This window comes from Phascolarctos cinereus, unplaced genomic scaffold, assembly GCF_003287225.1.
Source record: "Phascolarctos cinereus isolate Bilbo 61053 unplaced genomic scaffold, phaCin_HiC Scaffold_1;HRSCAF=81, whole genome shotgun sequence".
NCBI classification, from domain to species: Eukaryota; Metazoa; Chordata; class Mammalia; order Diprotodontia; family Phascolarctidae; genus Phascolarctos; species Phascolarctos cinereus.
The window spans coordinates 282,841,280-282,856,242 of NW_027555514.1; the positions used below are offsets into that span (position 1 = coordinate 282,841,280).

General features: G+C 49.3%; 1 protein-coding gene across 4 annotated transcripts in view; it reads left to right on the forward strand.

Moving 5' to 3' along the window:
* The window catches only part of SYNGR1 (synaptogyrin 1), a 37,814-nt gene extending 25,249 nt beyond the window's left edge, over window positions 1–12,565 (forward strand). The window contains exons 3-4 of one of the 4 annotated variants that reach the window (XM_078147468.1): window positions 3,079–3,224; window positions 3,766–4,853. In XM_078147468.1, the coding sequence (XP_078003594.1) occupies window positions 3,079–3,224; window positions 3,766–3,966 (347 nt within the window). In that variant the 3' untranslated portion in view covers window positions 3,967–4,853. The other 3 variants (XM_020982645.2, XM_020982644.2, XM_020982641.2) reach the window with 3 other exon arrangements.
* The last annotated feature ends 2,398 nt before the right edge of the window (window positions 12,566–14,963 follow it).

Below are 14,963 nucleotides of genomic sequence, written 5' to 3' on the forward strand. Positions count from 1 at the left end.
GCCAGATTTAAACTCAAGTCTTCCTGACTTCACAGCTGGCATTGTATATGCTGCCCTGAATGCACACACACACACACACACACACACACACGTATGTGTACATATACACACATCTATATATATATTTAAATTCATATTGAATATATACATATTATTGATATGCATACAATGCTGTTCAGTTCTCCTCAACCTTTTATATATCTTAGGCAGCCTGGTGGCCCCCATTCTTAATGACACGCCGTATTGGTGTTGGACCAAGCAGGTACCTGCTTGGCTTTATTCATACTGCAGAACTCCTAACCTCCTGTAGTTTCCTCATCTCAGCTATGGCCAGCAGCAGGGATTACAGGTGGATACCACCAAGCACAGCCAGGAAATGGATTCTTCCCAGCCCTTTGTAAGTGCATTCTAGCCCTCTTCTTCAGGAGGCTGTCATTCCTATATTTTAAGCCATGGTCCTGAAATCTAATTCCTGTTCTCAAATACTATCTTAAAAAAAAAGATATATTTTAAATCACCTTCCTTTCTCAATATATTGTTCTCTCTTCCCCCACCTAGAAAGCCATTCCTAATAATTAAAAAAAAATGTTAAAAGAAGGGAAAACAAAAAAAAAAGAAAGAAAGAAAGAAAGAAAGAAAGAAAGAAAGAAAGAAAGAAAGAAAGAAAGAAAGAAAGAAAGAAAGAAAAAGGGGGCAGCAAGGTGGTGCAGTGGATAGAGTGCTGGCCTTGGAGTCAGGAGAACCTGAGTTCAAATCCAGTCTCAGACAGACAACACATGACACTTACTAGCTGTGTGACCCTGGGTAAGTCACTTAACCCTGATTGCCTAGCAAAAAGACAAAAAAAAGAAAAAGGAAAAAGAAAGAAAGAAAAAGGAAAACAGTTCAGCAAAATTAACTAAAATATGAATTAAGTGTGCCAGTGTGTGTTGGGTTCCTCCTCCATACCCTCCCACCTCTGCAATTTAGGAAGTGAGGGATGAGGATAGGGGGTTGGTGCATTCTCATATTTTTTTTTCAGGGCCAAGCTTGGTCATTATCATTACACATTTTGATATCGTTACTGTTGTACTTTCCAGTGACGTTATTGTGGTCATTGGATATATGGCTTTCCTGGCTTTGCTTATTTCACTTGGCATCAGTTCATTTAAGTCTTCCAATGTTTCTCTGAAATCATCATATTCATCATATTTCTTACAGCACAGGAATATTAGCTGATACTCACATATCACAACTTGATGTGCATCTACTTTGTTTCCAGTTCTTGGCCACTACCAAAAATGCTGCTATATATATTTTGTTGTACTTAGGACTTTTCTTTCTATTTTTTGATCTCCTTGGCCACATGCCTGGCAATGAGATATCTGCACCAAAGGACATGAGCTTTTTGGTCATTTTCTTAGCATCATTCCAAGTCATGTCTTAAAAAGCTTGGCCCAAATCCGAAGCTCTACCAACAGCATAACAGTGTGCCTGTCTGCCCGCAGTCCCTCCACCATGTACTGCTGCCATCTTTGCCAATTTTCTGGGTGTGAGGTGAAACCTCAGAGTGGCTCCGATTGGCATTTTCCTGTTATTAGTGATTTGGCACAATCTGGTTATTGTAATTCTTCTTTTCAGAAATGCTTCTTCATCACCTTTGACAGTTTATCCAGAGGTGAATGGTTTTCGGATGCATTTTCTAAACTAGCTGTTAACTTGCCTTTAATGTTCCACAGTAATGAAAAAAAGCAACCCAAACCACATGTGCCCCTAAAATCTTCTTCAGTTTCATGACCAAAGTTCCCTTTGCTAGAGAACAGCTTGTGGTAAACTGATAGAGAGCTCACCCCTCCCCCACCCCACCCCCAGCACTCTGTCTTTCTCTCTTGGTTCTCCAACTCCAGAACTCAATGTTCTTTCCACCAAGCTGCCTCTTCCAGTAGGAGGCTGCTTGACCATAGGCAAGACCCTTCACCTCTTTGAACCTCAGTTTCCCCATCTGTAACATGAGGATCATAGCACTTGTGCTAAGTACCTCACAGGGTTGTTGAGAGAAAAGTGTTTTATAAACTTCAAAGTGCCTAAGGATAGGCAGTGTGGCTTGGTGGCTAAAGAGCTGGATTTGAGATCCTGCTTCTGAGACATACTGACTTTTAGAGGAAGTCTTCAAAATGGAGTGACCTATACAACAATCGAATGGGCTGACTGGTTAGGTAGTAATTTACCTGCCTCTTGAGGTATTTGAGCAAAGGCTGGACACCTGCCTGTCAATGAATCTGGGACTGGGGTTCAAATAATAAGTGGAAAGCTGGGCTAGACATATGCCCTTCGAGAACCCTTTCAACTCTGAGGGTCTAGTCCTAGCACACAGTATTTCAGGGTGACATGGCAACGGAAGATGTCCTCAGAGGAGGGGTAAGCCTTCCTCCTGTGCCTCTGTGGACATCTGGGGGAGACCGGGCCATAGGAATAGTATTTCTAAGTCTGAGACACCCTAAGGAGAAGGGATGGTGAGATCTGTAAGGGCAGAGCTGCTTTCCCGTATGGACTGGGTTCTCCCCCTCACTTTCCTCTTGGGTCCTAGTTACAGCTTGTGTACAGGGGTGGGAGGTGAGAGTGTCAAGAGTCTTTGGCTGGGGAATTTTCAGAACTCAGAAGAGGTAAAAAGAATGCAAGAAACATGACTGACTTTTTTTCTCTCTGTATCTCTCTGTGTCTCTGTGTCTCTGTCTCTGTCTGTGTCCTTCCGTCTCATCTCTGTCATCTCTGTCTCTCCACCATGACTTATTTATATCTACACCCATGCCTCTGTCTCCTGCCCTGTGCTTTAATGATTTCACCCACTGCTCCTTTTCTTTTATCTTGGGTCTCTCTCCCCTTGTATGACTATGTTTCTCTCTTCTGTCTCTCTCTGCTTTTCTGCGTGTTTCACATGTATATGTGCATGTGCATGCATGCATGCATGAATGTGTGTGCGTGCGTGCGTGTGTGTGTGTGTGTGTGTGTGTGTGTGTGTGTGTGTACTTCTTTCTCCACCCTCTCATGCCTCTTCTCCCCTTCCCATCCTTTGACACTGCCTCTCCTGGGCTCCTGCAGCCTTCTGGGCGTTCCTCTGGTTCGTTGGTTTCTGTTTCTTGGCCAACCAGTGGCAGGTCTCCAAACCTGAGGACAATCCTATGAATGAAGGGACAGACGCAGCTCGAGCCGCCATCACCTTCTCCTTCTTCTCCATCTTTACCTGGGTAAGTTGTTGTTTTTTTTTTTGCTTCTGGTCCAGCTACCAGAAATAATGTTTTCCTTCCTCTAGGCTGGTTTCAGCAGGAGCTGACTATTTGCAGGCAGAGTATACTGGGCATCAGTCTTCTGATGCCATGCCATACGTGTCACCACCTATCCATCAGCATTTGGCCACAGCGTGTCTCTGCATTAAGTGTAGGGGTTAGGGGCCATGAAGCAGCTAAGCATATCAAGGGCTAATGGAAGTCCTAAAATTGGGGCCAGCCTTCCAAATCCAGTTGTCCAGGTGATCACCAGCCCCTTATTGTCCTTACTGGCAAGTGCCACCATTGTGGCTCTGGGAATGTCTTTCTCTAGCTGGACGGGGCTATGGTCAGTGTTACCATAAGCCAGAGAGACAGAGACAGAGATAGAGACGGAGATGGGGGAGGGGGGTGGGAAGAAGAGGTACAGATGTGAGAAGAATGCCAGAGAGTCCTTGGACAGGGATCAAATGACCTGTTTCTTTTTCTTTTCTTTCTTTTTTTTTTTTTTTTTTTTGGTTAGGCAATGAGGTTAAGTGACTTGCCCAGGGTCACACAGCTACTGAGTGTTATGTGTCTGAGGCCGGATTTGAACTCAGGTCCTCCTGACTCCAGGGCCAGTGCTCAAGTGACCTGTCTCAAAAGGAGAGCTCGGTGTCCTATGGGAAAGGGCAGTCACTCACCCCCAAGGTTATTAAGCCGCTGGCTTTGGCCACTAGCTTGAGAAACAAGCCATTACTGTTGGTCTCTAGATTTTCCGGGTCCAAAGACACCTGCGCTCACTTCATCCCCCCCAGTGCTTCATTTCCCAAATGTGCAAGGCACTGTCCTTGGTGCTGGGGCTGCAAAGATGAAAAGCACCACAGCCCCTGCCTTCAGGGAGTTTATACTCTAACAGAGAAGATGAAATGGGAACCAAAAGCCCGTCTTGTTGTGCCCAAGGCAGCTGCCTGCCTAGTCTGCTCCTGCTTTTCACCCTGGCTCCTCCTGTTAGTACTCAGACATCTCCACTGAAACCAGAGGTTTCCCTTGTCCAAGAACCTTTTGGTTAGCAGCAACCAGAATCCTAGCTACCATAACCTCATTGGGGATTTGGGGGCCAGGGTAGGAAGAAGAGAAGTGAGGGAGACAGCTCCCAGAAGCCCCTGGTCAGACTTATGTTCTATGGATTTGTATTCAAGCTTCTTCCTCCAGAAGGGTTAGTGTGGGCATCCATCCCTGTGGTGGGAGAAAGGACACAGGGTGGGGGAAGGGCAGCTAGGTGGCACAGTGGATAGAGGGAGAGGGAGAGAGAAAAGAAGCCAGGGGCAGAAGACCTGGGTCTCCCTCTTGGTTTGGGTGACTGCTCCCTATAAGCCCTGAGGCAAGTCCCTTCCCTGCCCTGGGCCAAGGACATTCTACCCTCCAGCTAAGCAGGCAGGCACTGTGGGATGGTGGAAGGAGTCCCACATATGAAGGCAGAGGACCTGCAGTTGAATCCTGGCACTACCATTTATTCCCTAAGGGACTTTGGACAGTTCATTTGCCTTCTGTTGAGCCTCCATTTCACCATCTGTAAAAATGGGGCCTTGAACTAAAGGCTCTTTGCCCATCCACTCAACCTTGCTCTCTCCTTGCAGAGCATGCTCGCATTCCTGGCCTCCCGGAGACTCAAGGATATCACCTTTCAGGAGGAGTACAGCTCGCTCTTCCCCACATCTCTTCCACCTCAGCCATAATACCCCTTCCCCCCAGCTACCTGACCTCCCCAGGCCCTAGGACAGACACTGTGGCTCTTATTACACAGACCTCTGTGTCACTGGCTTGGGGTTGGAGGGGAGAGGGGGTTGGCACATGCAGGGGCAGAAGTCATAACACAGATGGGTCAGAGAGAAGTTGACTTGCTCCTTTCCACCCTGAGCTTGACTTATAGGGTGTCCATACCTGCACTTTGGTGGGGTCAAGGATAGAGCACCCATCCCTGCTAATTAAAGGATTCACTTTCCTCAGCTCTCCAAGGCATGATCGAGCTCTGGAGAGTGGATTCACAATGACTAAATTCCAAGAAAGACCAGAGGACCATTCTGTCCATTTTTGTAGATCAACAGAAGGGCCAAGTAGGTTAAAAATATGTGACAGCTGGTTGACACATCCCTTCCCAATAGGACAATCTGCTTGGGGAGAGGCAATTCAGAACAGAGCTGTGTAGTGAGGTCGGAGGGAGTCAGAGTAAGGGAGTTAGGTGCCACATCTGGGAGTTCCTCAGTCTCAGTAGCCTGAGGCTCTGTGAGCCATCTTCATGCCTATCAGCCATCCCTAGGTGGGTGGGCCAGAGCCCCCTCTACCCTGGACAGTACTGGATAAACATTGGATATCTTCTCCTTCTCCAGCTCTTCCTCTTTGCCTGGACTCTGAGCAGACTCTCCCTCCCTCCTGGGCGCACTCACCCCTCATATACCAGAATCTCCATGACTCCTCCTATATGGGTGTTATGCTGAGATCAGTGTTCCCCACTGGGATCTAAAGGAAGCCCCTTTGTCCTATCACTGACACCTCTTCCCTTTAATCTTTGATTTAGTCATCTGCGAGGTGGGGGGAGTGCTCCCTTCAGAATGACAACAGCAGATGTCCCGCACTCAGGGCCTCTTCCATAGTGGGGGCTTTCATCACTAATCGATAGCATTGATTTACCATCCCTGCCCACTGTGTGAAGGGTGGGTGCAGGGGGAGAGGCAGGATATGATCTCTTTGGGCCTTTAGGGAGCTTACATCTGGGAGGGTACTGAGGTGTAGAAAGAGAGAAAATGCCCTCTGGATGAAGGAAAGGGGATCTAAAGAAAGATAAGCCATGGCCAGCCAGGGCATCTCGGAGCCTCCTCACAGGTGATCCTGAAGGAATTCCTTCTGCAGCATCACAGACAAGTGGTCACTAGACCTTCCTTGGGAATCTTGGCCAACAGAGAGCTTACCATGTCCTGAGGCAGCCTGTTCTTCTTGGGGCCAGCTCTAAGGCTTAGGCAGATTTCCCTCTACAAGCTCTATCCTCTGCTTCTCCTTCTAGCACTTGGGTCCTTTTCCATAAGATAGATTTCCAGATGGTCTTCTCATGTCCTCTCTGGGTTTTCTCTTCTCTGGGCTAAAAATCTTGGTCCCTTCAGGTGGTCTGACAGTAACTTTCTTGTTGGCTGGTGAGGAGATCTTCTTTTGTATCTTCTGTGAGGAGCTGCCTTTCTGGGGCATCCTGACCATCTCTCAGGATCATGACTCCCCTCTCCCATTCACACACTCTCTTCGCATCCCCACCCGCAGCCACAGCCACTGCTTGCTGTCCTGCTCTTCTTCCATGTTTTTGTGAGCTTTGAGAGTCTCTGAAGCATCTTGCCTTCCTGCCCCAGACTCCCTGTCAAAGTCTGGCTCTAGCTGAGCCTCCTAGCTGGGAGGGAGGGAGGTGACTCATGATACCTGTGCCTACAAAACCCCAGCAGCATCTCTTTGGGTCTTCCTGGGATCCTCCCAGGTGAGTTGGGCAAGGAAGAGGCCATCTGTCTTCCTTAGCCATCAGGCAGCTTGCCCTACGGGTACAGAAACCATTCTAGGTCTGGCTGTCCAGTCAATGGGCAGTGCCCAACTCCACTTTTCCCTCAGAACTTGCCACACTTGCCAGGACTATTGGGGACAGCACCTTCAGTGCCTGGAACCCTTTGCCATGACAAAGCCTGTTAGACATTTTCTTTAAGGCCAGTCTAATTTCTTTCCAGCCCCCTGACTTGTAGGGTCTAGGGATGATGCCTCTTAGCAACTGCAGTAGCAAAGCTGTGGCTCTTCTCATAGATAAGCTTGTCCCAGGGGGATACTTCTCATGGATTTACACAAATTCCTATTGTCTCAGGAAGAACATCTCCTGACCTTGGCCCCTCTGCCCTCTGGCAGCATGAAAGGGGAGCCCACAGAAGAACAATCATGCTGAGGCTGCCTCTTCTGGATCTTCTTTCAGGATGAGACAAACAGTTGTAACAACAGGACACATTTGTACAACATGGTCAGGTTTAACAGGGCAATTGCCTCACAACAATCCTGCAGAGAAAGTAACCTAAATAATAGCATGCCCATTTTACAGATGAGGAAATCGGTCGAGGGAGATTACAACTCTTCCCTGACCTGTTGCTTCTGACATCAGGCAACACTACCCTCGACCAGGAGGCTGGCTGGCTGCAGTGGGTTCATTCTCAGAAGGCAGGCTTCCTTATCTGTCATCTCTGCTCTCTGTTAGGTGCTCACTGGTTATGTTATGGGCACTAACCCTGCAGAGTAGCATGGTGCATGTACTAACCATTAACACAGACTAACCTGGCTGTTGTCTATGTGTCTCCTCCCCTCCCTGGTGTTCCCTCTCCCACCCTCCTGCCTTTGGCCATCCACCCCCTCCCAAGGTGGGCCAGGCGGTGCTGGCCTTCCAGAGGTACCGGATCGGCGCCGACTCAGCCCTCTTCTCCCAGGACTACACGGACCCAAGCCAGGATTCAAGCATGCCTTATGCCCCCTATGCCAGTGAGCCGGAGGCTGGGCCCGACATTGGCGGCTCCTACCAGCAGCCTGCCAACGCCTTTGATGCTGAGACACAGGGCTACCAGACACAGGGGTACTAAGCCAGTGATGGACCCCTCCTCAAATCCCTTCTGGCCCCCACACCCACTTCCCCTTGGCCTCTCCACCTCAGTGGCCAGAGGCAAAGACACCCCCATTGCCTTCTCAGTCCTAAGCCCCCAGCTCCAGCTGTTATACACTCACGCACACACAAACTCCACACTTACTCTTCTCTCCCAATCCCTGCCCTCATTTCCTCTAGCTGAATGGAGTATATTTCCATCTTGCTGAGGTATGTGTATCCTACCCCTCTTAAATTTTACTAGAAATGTCTCTGAATTCCCCCTGGGTGCTAGGGTGGAGAAAGCAACAGGACATCCAGGGGTGGGAGCTGACCAGCCAGGGAGTGTCCGCCCTCGGGGCGAATGGTATGGTTGGGAGGGAGTGTGTGTTTCTGTGTGTGTATATGTGCACAGTGTGCATGCACGTGCAAATATGTCTGTGTATGAATACACTCACCAGAAGGTGGAAGTGCCTGAGGGAGCTGAGAAAGTGTAAGAATGCTTGGATATGATGGGTGGGAGAGCAGGGTTTACAAGTTGGTGAAGGAGTGCAGGTATGGAGGGGTTCCACTGGTGAAAGGGTCAAGTGTGTTGGCAGAGGGCACTTTAATGATGAGACCACTGGATTCAAGAGTGAGAAGACCTGGGGGTCCTTGGTTAAAGAGCTTCCCCGCCTGTAAAATGAAGGTGTCACCCTTTTTGCCTGCCCTCTTAGGTCCCTCCGGCTCAGCTATTGGTTGAGGTCTGACTCCCAACCCCATCACAGCCTTTCCCCTCAGATCCTGGGCTCCTTTTCCAGGGTCCTGGTGCTGTGGGGCCCTTTCAGTGTTATCACCCTTTCTGGGGTCCCACCTGGCTCGTATGGGAAGGATTAACAGGTTTTTCTGTGCCCAGGGTAGAACAGATTTGTGCCAGTGCCAGGATCCGTCCCAGCTCTGGAGGGTCTCTGCTGATCTGCGTGTCCTTTTGGCTTCAGTGCTTTCCAGATCAAAGCCAAGGCACTGGGCACCTTCTTGGGCTCACTAACTCCAGGGTACAGGGACATCACGCTTCCTGCCCAACAATGCCCACACAGGGACTCTCCTACCTCCCTTCAGAGCTCAGCTAAGTTGTTCCCGTGCTGCTCAAGCGCCCCTCAAAGAACTCCTTTCCTCTTTTCGTCCTGAGCTCATTCCCCCCTGCACGTTCCTGGCTCCTTCAGCCTATGTCGAACTGCAATGACCCAGGTGTGGATCCCAGCATCCTACGGGAACAGTGGGTACTGCCTGGATATCCCTCCCCTCTGGAAAACCAGAGGAGCCTCCTCCACGTTTTCACCAATCCCCAACCTCATCTACCTCCTCTACTCCCCCCCCCGCAAAAAAAATCCAACTCAATTTTTTTGTGTCTCAAAGGCCTAGGGTTGGAAAGGCCCTTCTGAAGAAAAGTCTATCCCACTGCCTCATTTAAGCCATCCCACACACGTTTTGTGCAAGTCAGGCTGGCTTTTATATGGCCAGACAATAAACAGGCTGGTTGTGTCGAGCATTTGGATTCTGAATCAATCAATCATTCACCAAATGTTTCCAAAACATCTTTCCTGGGTTCAGCCTTGCACTAGATACTGAGTGTGAGATTCAAGCTGAGGAAGATAGGGTCCTTGTCCTCATGGACCTCACCAAGATCCCACAGTAGGCAGGGTCAGGGAGGAGAGGGAAGGCATGCCTGTACATAGAACATCAGATTATTGCGTTGGACTGGTGGTTTCACTGGTAAAGAGGGCTCTGGGGAAGACTTCCCTCCCCTATGTTGGGAGAAGGAGAACATGTAGACATGTACTGACTCTGCATCTTAGCCAGAGAGCACTCCTGGGGCCCTAAGGAGTTAAGTATTTGCCCTGGGTCACACATAGGACTTGAACCCAGGTCTTCTAGACTCTGAGGCTGGCTCTCTATCTATTGGGCTACGCTGCCTCTCACTGGAGAGCACGAGGCCTTTGGCTGGAGTAAAAGGAATGAGGGGTGGAAGGGGAGAAAAGCTTGGAAAGGCAGGTTGAAGCCTGATAGACAGCCTTGAATGACAGCTGCACGCCCTCCCTCACCTTCTGTCCAAGGGCAAAGAGCTTGTAGACTCGCCCGTCCTGTCCCAACATCCCAGAGTGCCTGGGCTTCTCAGAAGTGTCCAGTGTCTGTCTCATCCTCACCCAATCTTTGGAGATTGGAGGAGGAGCCTTAGGTGCAGAGAAAGGAGTGACTTTCTCGAGGTCAGGAAGGTCATTAATGGGCAGGATTGGAACCTGGCTCCTCCACCCAAAACCCAGTTTGTTTACACTATACTCCCATTGCTTCTAATCACAGGAGAGGCACCTGAGGCCCAGAGAAGTCAGAGCAATGTGCCTGATGTCAAACAGCACATGACAAAGTAGAGAAGGGGGGGAAGGCTGGCTCTTTCCAGACCATTCTGGTCCCAGTGTCCACAGATAGGCCCCTTGTCTCAGGGAAGCAACAAGGTTCATTGGAGGATGGATTTCCTCTAGCAAACCAGGCTGCTCGGGAAGCAACATCAAATGCCAGCTGTAGCCTCCCCCCACTTCCCACTCCTCCCAGGGCTAGAAAGGTCACGGAATGGGCTCTAGAGGAGGGTGACCAGGAGGGAAAGGGGCTGCAAACCGCATCCTGTTTCGATCAGGCGAAGGGACTGGGGAGAAGAGAAAACTTAGGACAGAATGAAGCTTTTGTGTGTGTGTGTCTAAAAGGCCGTTAGAGGGAAGAGGCATTAAAGGGCAGTAGTGAAAAGAGCGAGGGATTTGGGGTCAGAAGACGTGGATTCAGATCCCACACTAGCTAGCCTTGGAGATGCCCTTTCCCCATCTCAGCCTTCACTTCCTCACCTATATAATGACAAGGCGTACTGGACAGCCTCCAGTGATGACTGGGGGACCTTTAAGGTCTTCCTCATGCTGACATTTTGTGGGTTTACAATGAGTAGAAATTACAGGGAAGTGTAGTTGGGCTCAACAGAAGGGACAGAGCCGTTTAAAAGCAGAATGGTCTGTTTCAGGAAGGTAGTTGAGCCCTCTGTCACTAAAAGCCTTCCAGCAGTGGCTGGGTATGAAGGCTTGACAGAAGCAGGGAGGGGGCTAGATACCAGGATTTATTCTGCTTCACCAGATAAGCCAGTTCTCTTCTCTGAGGCACAGTTTCCTCATCTGCAAAATGAGGGTTTTGATCTCTGTCTGCCTTACCTATGGAATATTGTGAAGTCCAAACAAGGTAATTGGTGTGAAAAACATTCAAAATGATGTTCATCTGTGAGAGATTCATTGGGGGTACTCCTACCCCAGCACTCCCCCACACATCCTGTCCCATGATTACCTCCAGTGAGGCCACTGGAACCTTGTACTTGGGGGCAGAATTCCTGGGCTGTGATCCTCCTGACACTGCTTACTGTCCAGGAGACCCTGGACAAAGCCCTTAGTCTCTGGGGTCTCAGCCGCCTCATCTATAAAATAGGAGTGCCACCTTACCTACCTACCTGAAGGCAAGGTGCTAGAGCAGATGACCTCCTAGCTCTAAGAGGGATGGATCCTTTGAGTTAAAGTTTGCACTCAACCTGATGGGGACTTCGGGGGGGGGTGCCGTGGTGGAAGAAGGTGATGCTTATGGGTGATCATTTTCTCTCCTTGCTGGATTCCAACTCCTCATCCCCCCACCCACCCTCAACTACAGCCAGGATCTCCCTGTTCGATCAGAACCAACCCCACATGGACTGCCCCTGCTGTTATAAGCAGTCAGCCTCAGCTGACTGACAGCTCCCTTCTTCCTAACCCTGGATTTTTCTTCACTTAGCTCCCAGGAGGTCCCTGAGGGGCTCCAGACTTGTAGGTTTCCTGGGGTGCCTCTAGCAGGTCCCAGCTCGGTTTGACAGGACTGTGATGACTTTATAGCAACTATCTGTTTTCTTCAATGTGAGCCCAAGGTTTTTACCTCTAGGAGGCTAGGCCTGCCCCCACCCACCTATTTCCCGACTTTCACACTATTTCTAGGTTCTTGCTGCCCCTCAGACCTCCCTCAACTCACCAAGGGTCCCCAGTCCTTTCCCCTCCTTAGACCTTGCCTTTCTGCTGTGGTTCTGGCTAAATCTGGGTCCAAGAATCCTTCATGGAAAACAGAGGGTGGCCTCAAGGGCCACTTCAGGGCAATGCTCCCCACTTCGAGTTGTGGGAGGACAGGCACCTGTCACTCTGCCTCCTAATGCTGCTCCCTCTGACTGCATCCTTGGGGTGTCTATAGTCCTAACTGGGTGTCCCCTACTTCCCTCTCCCCCCTCCCCACAGCATTACTGCCTGTGTATAGTATAAATATATATTTTATATATATAAGATGTATAATATAAGGCTATACAAATATATATGTGTGTATGTGTGTGTGTGTGTGTGTGTGTGTGTGTGTGTGTGTGTGTGAGACAGAGAGAGAAGAGAGTGAATGTGAGAGTGGTAAAGGATGGTCAGCTCCAGGCAGATCCCATAGTACGGTGTTCATCTGGCTCTCCCCAGTGTATCCAGACCCCTCCCCTACCCACCAGCCCTTGGCCACCCCATCTGGTTGCCTGAGAGGGACTCTCAGAACCTGTGTTGGCTCTGTCCTTTATATTTGTGCTGAACCAAGTGAAGGTGGTGACTACTGGTGACATATCAATAAAGTGGTGTTCCAAACCCGATAGTGGGCCACGAGCCACATTGCTCTTGATTTTCCTGGACATGAGGGAGGGTGCTATGGGGGAGGGGGAGGAGAGCAAGGATGGGGGGTGGGGGTGGGAATATCTATAACTTCTCTCTCCTATTTTCCACATTTGCCAACAATGAAATCTGTGTCTAGAAGCCTAGATTAGAAGGGATCCACCACACAGCCAGACCAGCCTCTTGTTCCTTTGTGTTAGGGCTTCTATATCCTAGAATGGAAAGAATCCTTGATTTGGAGTCGGAGAGATCTGGGTTCAGATTCTACCTGTGTACCAGTGGGCAAATGACCTCTCTGGGCCTCTTTCTTCCTCTGTGAAAGGATATCGGATGACATGATCTCAAAGTACCCTTTCATCTTGGTCTGATCCTTCCAGCTCTAATCGCTAGGGCAGCACAGGACGTTTCTTCGAGATCTTACCTCATTCACTCGTGTAGCATGCCTGTGTTCTATAGAAAGATACCTGGTTTAGATGAGTCTTCGAGCTTGCGGTAAATAGGGAGATGAATATAAGTACTCAATAATAGTATAAAATAGTACATGACATTGCATTGGAAAGGGCAAGATAAAATGCTCTGGAAGGCCTGGGGCTATCTGGAAAGGCTTGCTGGAGAAGACAGCATTTGGGCTCTGCAGTGTGCTCCTACCCCCGTGGGAATTACCCAGATGGTCCTGGCTCGTAGACTCTTAAAGCCAGCAAGGACCTTTCCAGTATTTCCTTGGAGGAAGCGAGGGGGCTAGGGGAGTAGGGGCAGCTTCTGGCTTACAATATGGGGGACCGGAGAAAAGAAGAAAGCTTGGTTCAGGAACACAAGAGTTACAGAATTTAGAATTCAAAAGGAACAATCCTTTCTGAACCCAGCCCGCAACAGGCTTTTTGTACCCAGAGGAAAATAACTTGCTTTTGAAATTATGCAGCTGGATTTGAGTGCAGAACAGAGTAATTTGTTTCTCTCGTGAGAGGAACAGGGCAATGTCTTGGCCTTGGGAGACACCATCCTCTTCAGTGGGCCTCAGGAGCATGAACCAGGCGGGGGGTGGGGGGTGGGAGAGCGCTCCCATTGTAAGAAGTGGACTTGCTTTTTCTGAAACGGAGTCCCCTTTTGTCAAGAAAAAGGTCCTGTGTAAAGGTCCTTCTCTCGGGGCCTCCCCAGTGCCTGCGTCCAGAACTCCCTGCCAAGCACCAATGACAGAAACGTGAATAAGACAGTCCTTGCCCTCAGAGAAAGAAGAAAGGAAGCAAACAACCATTTATTAAGCACCTGATATGTTCCAGGCAGGTGGCACTTTACAGATATCTTATTCCATCAGCATGACAACCTTGAAAGGTATTTTTATGGTTGAGGAAACTGAGGCAGGGACCAAGTGACTTGTCCAAGGTCTCACAGCTAACAAGTACTGGAGGCCAGATCTGAACTCAGGTCGTCCTGACTCCAGGCCCAGCACTCTGTCCACTGCACCTTCTTCAGCTGCCTAATTCAATCCACCCTTTAAAGCCCACCTGAAATGCCACCTCCTCCAGGAAGTGTTTCCTGATCCTCCATGTATTTCTTAATAAATAAGTCTTTTCAGGGCAGCTAGGCGGATGGAGCACCAGCCCTGGAGTCAGGAGGACCTGAGTTCAAATCCACCTCAGACACTTGACACTTACTAGCTGTGTGGCCCTCAAGTCACCTAACCCCATCTGCCTCACCCCTCCCCTACCAAAAAAGATAAATAAGTCTTTTCCCCCTGGCCTCACACAACACTCTGGAGCAGTTATCTGTATTTGTTTTCTCCCTTCTGCATAGGTTCTAGGAGGGTAGGGACCATGTCTTAGCTACACCTTGTCTCTTCTAGCACCCAGCACAGTAGGCTCTTCAGTGTTTTTTGAATGAATGTTGACATAGGAAGATAAATATAACAAGAATTATAACAATGAAGAAATCCAACCAAAATGAGAAAATTGAAAAATATATTAAGGGATGGCAAAAATGGGGGGAGGGACTCAGTTTGTATGCCCAGTCTTGGGTTCTGCCAATTGTCCTTATAAATGAGCGCGCGCACACACACACACACAGCCCCCTCCACCCCCACTCCCATCAAGGTGGGCTGTGAAGTCTAAGCAGGGAGATGGCAGCCAGTAGTAAAAGGGAACTTTTTGCAACTCTTTAAAGGGGAGATATTGACTCTGACAACCAGGTGGAAGAACAGATCTGCTGACAGATGGGGAAACCCTATGGGGCATTAGGCCCGCTCCTGGGAAGGTGAGTGGCCTCACTGAAGCCTAATGGAAAAGGGGAAGGAACAGAAGAGAGGGCCTGGATTGGGTGGTGACTGATCTCTGGAAGCACAGAGTGTATACCCAAGCTGAGAGGGAGGGGCGAGGAAGGGAGGGA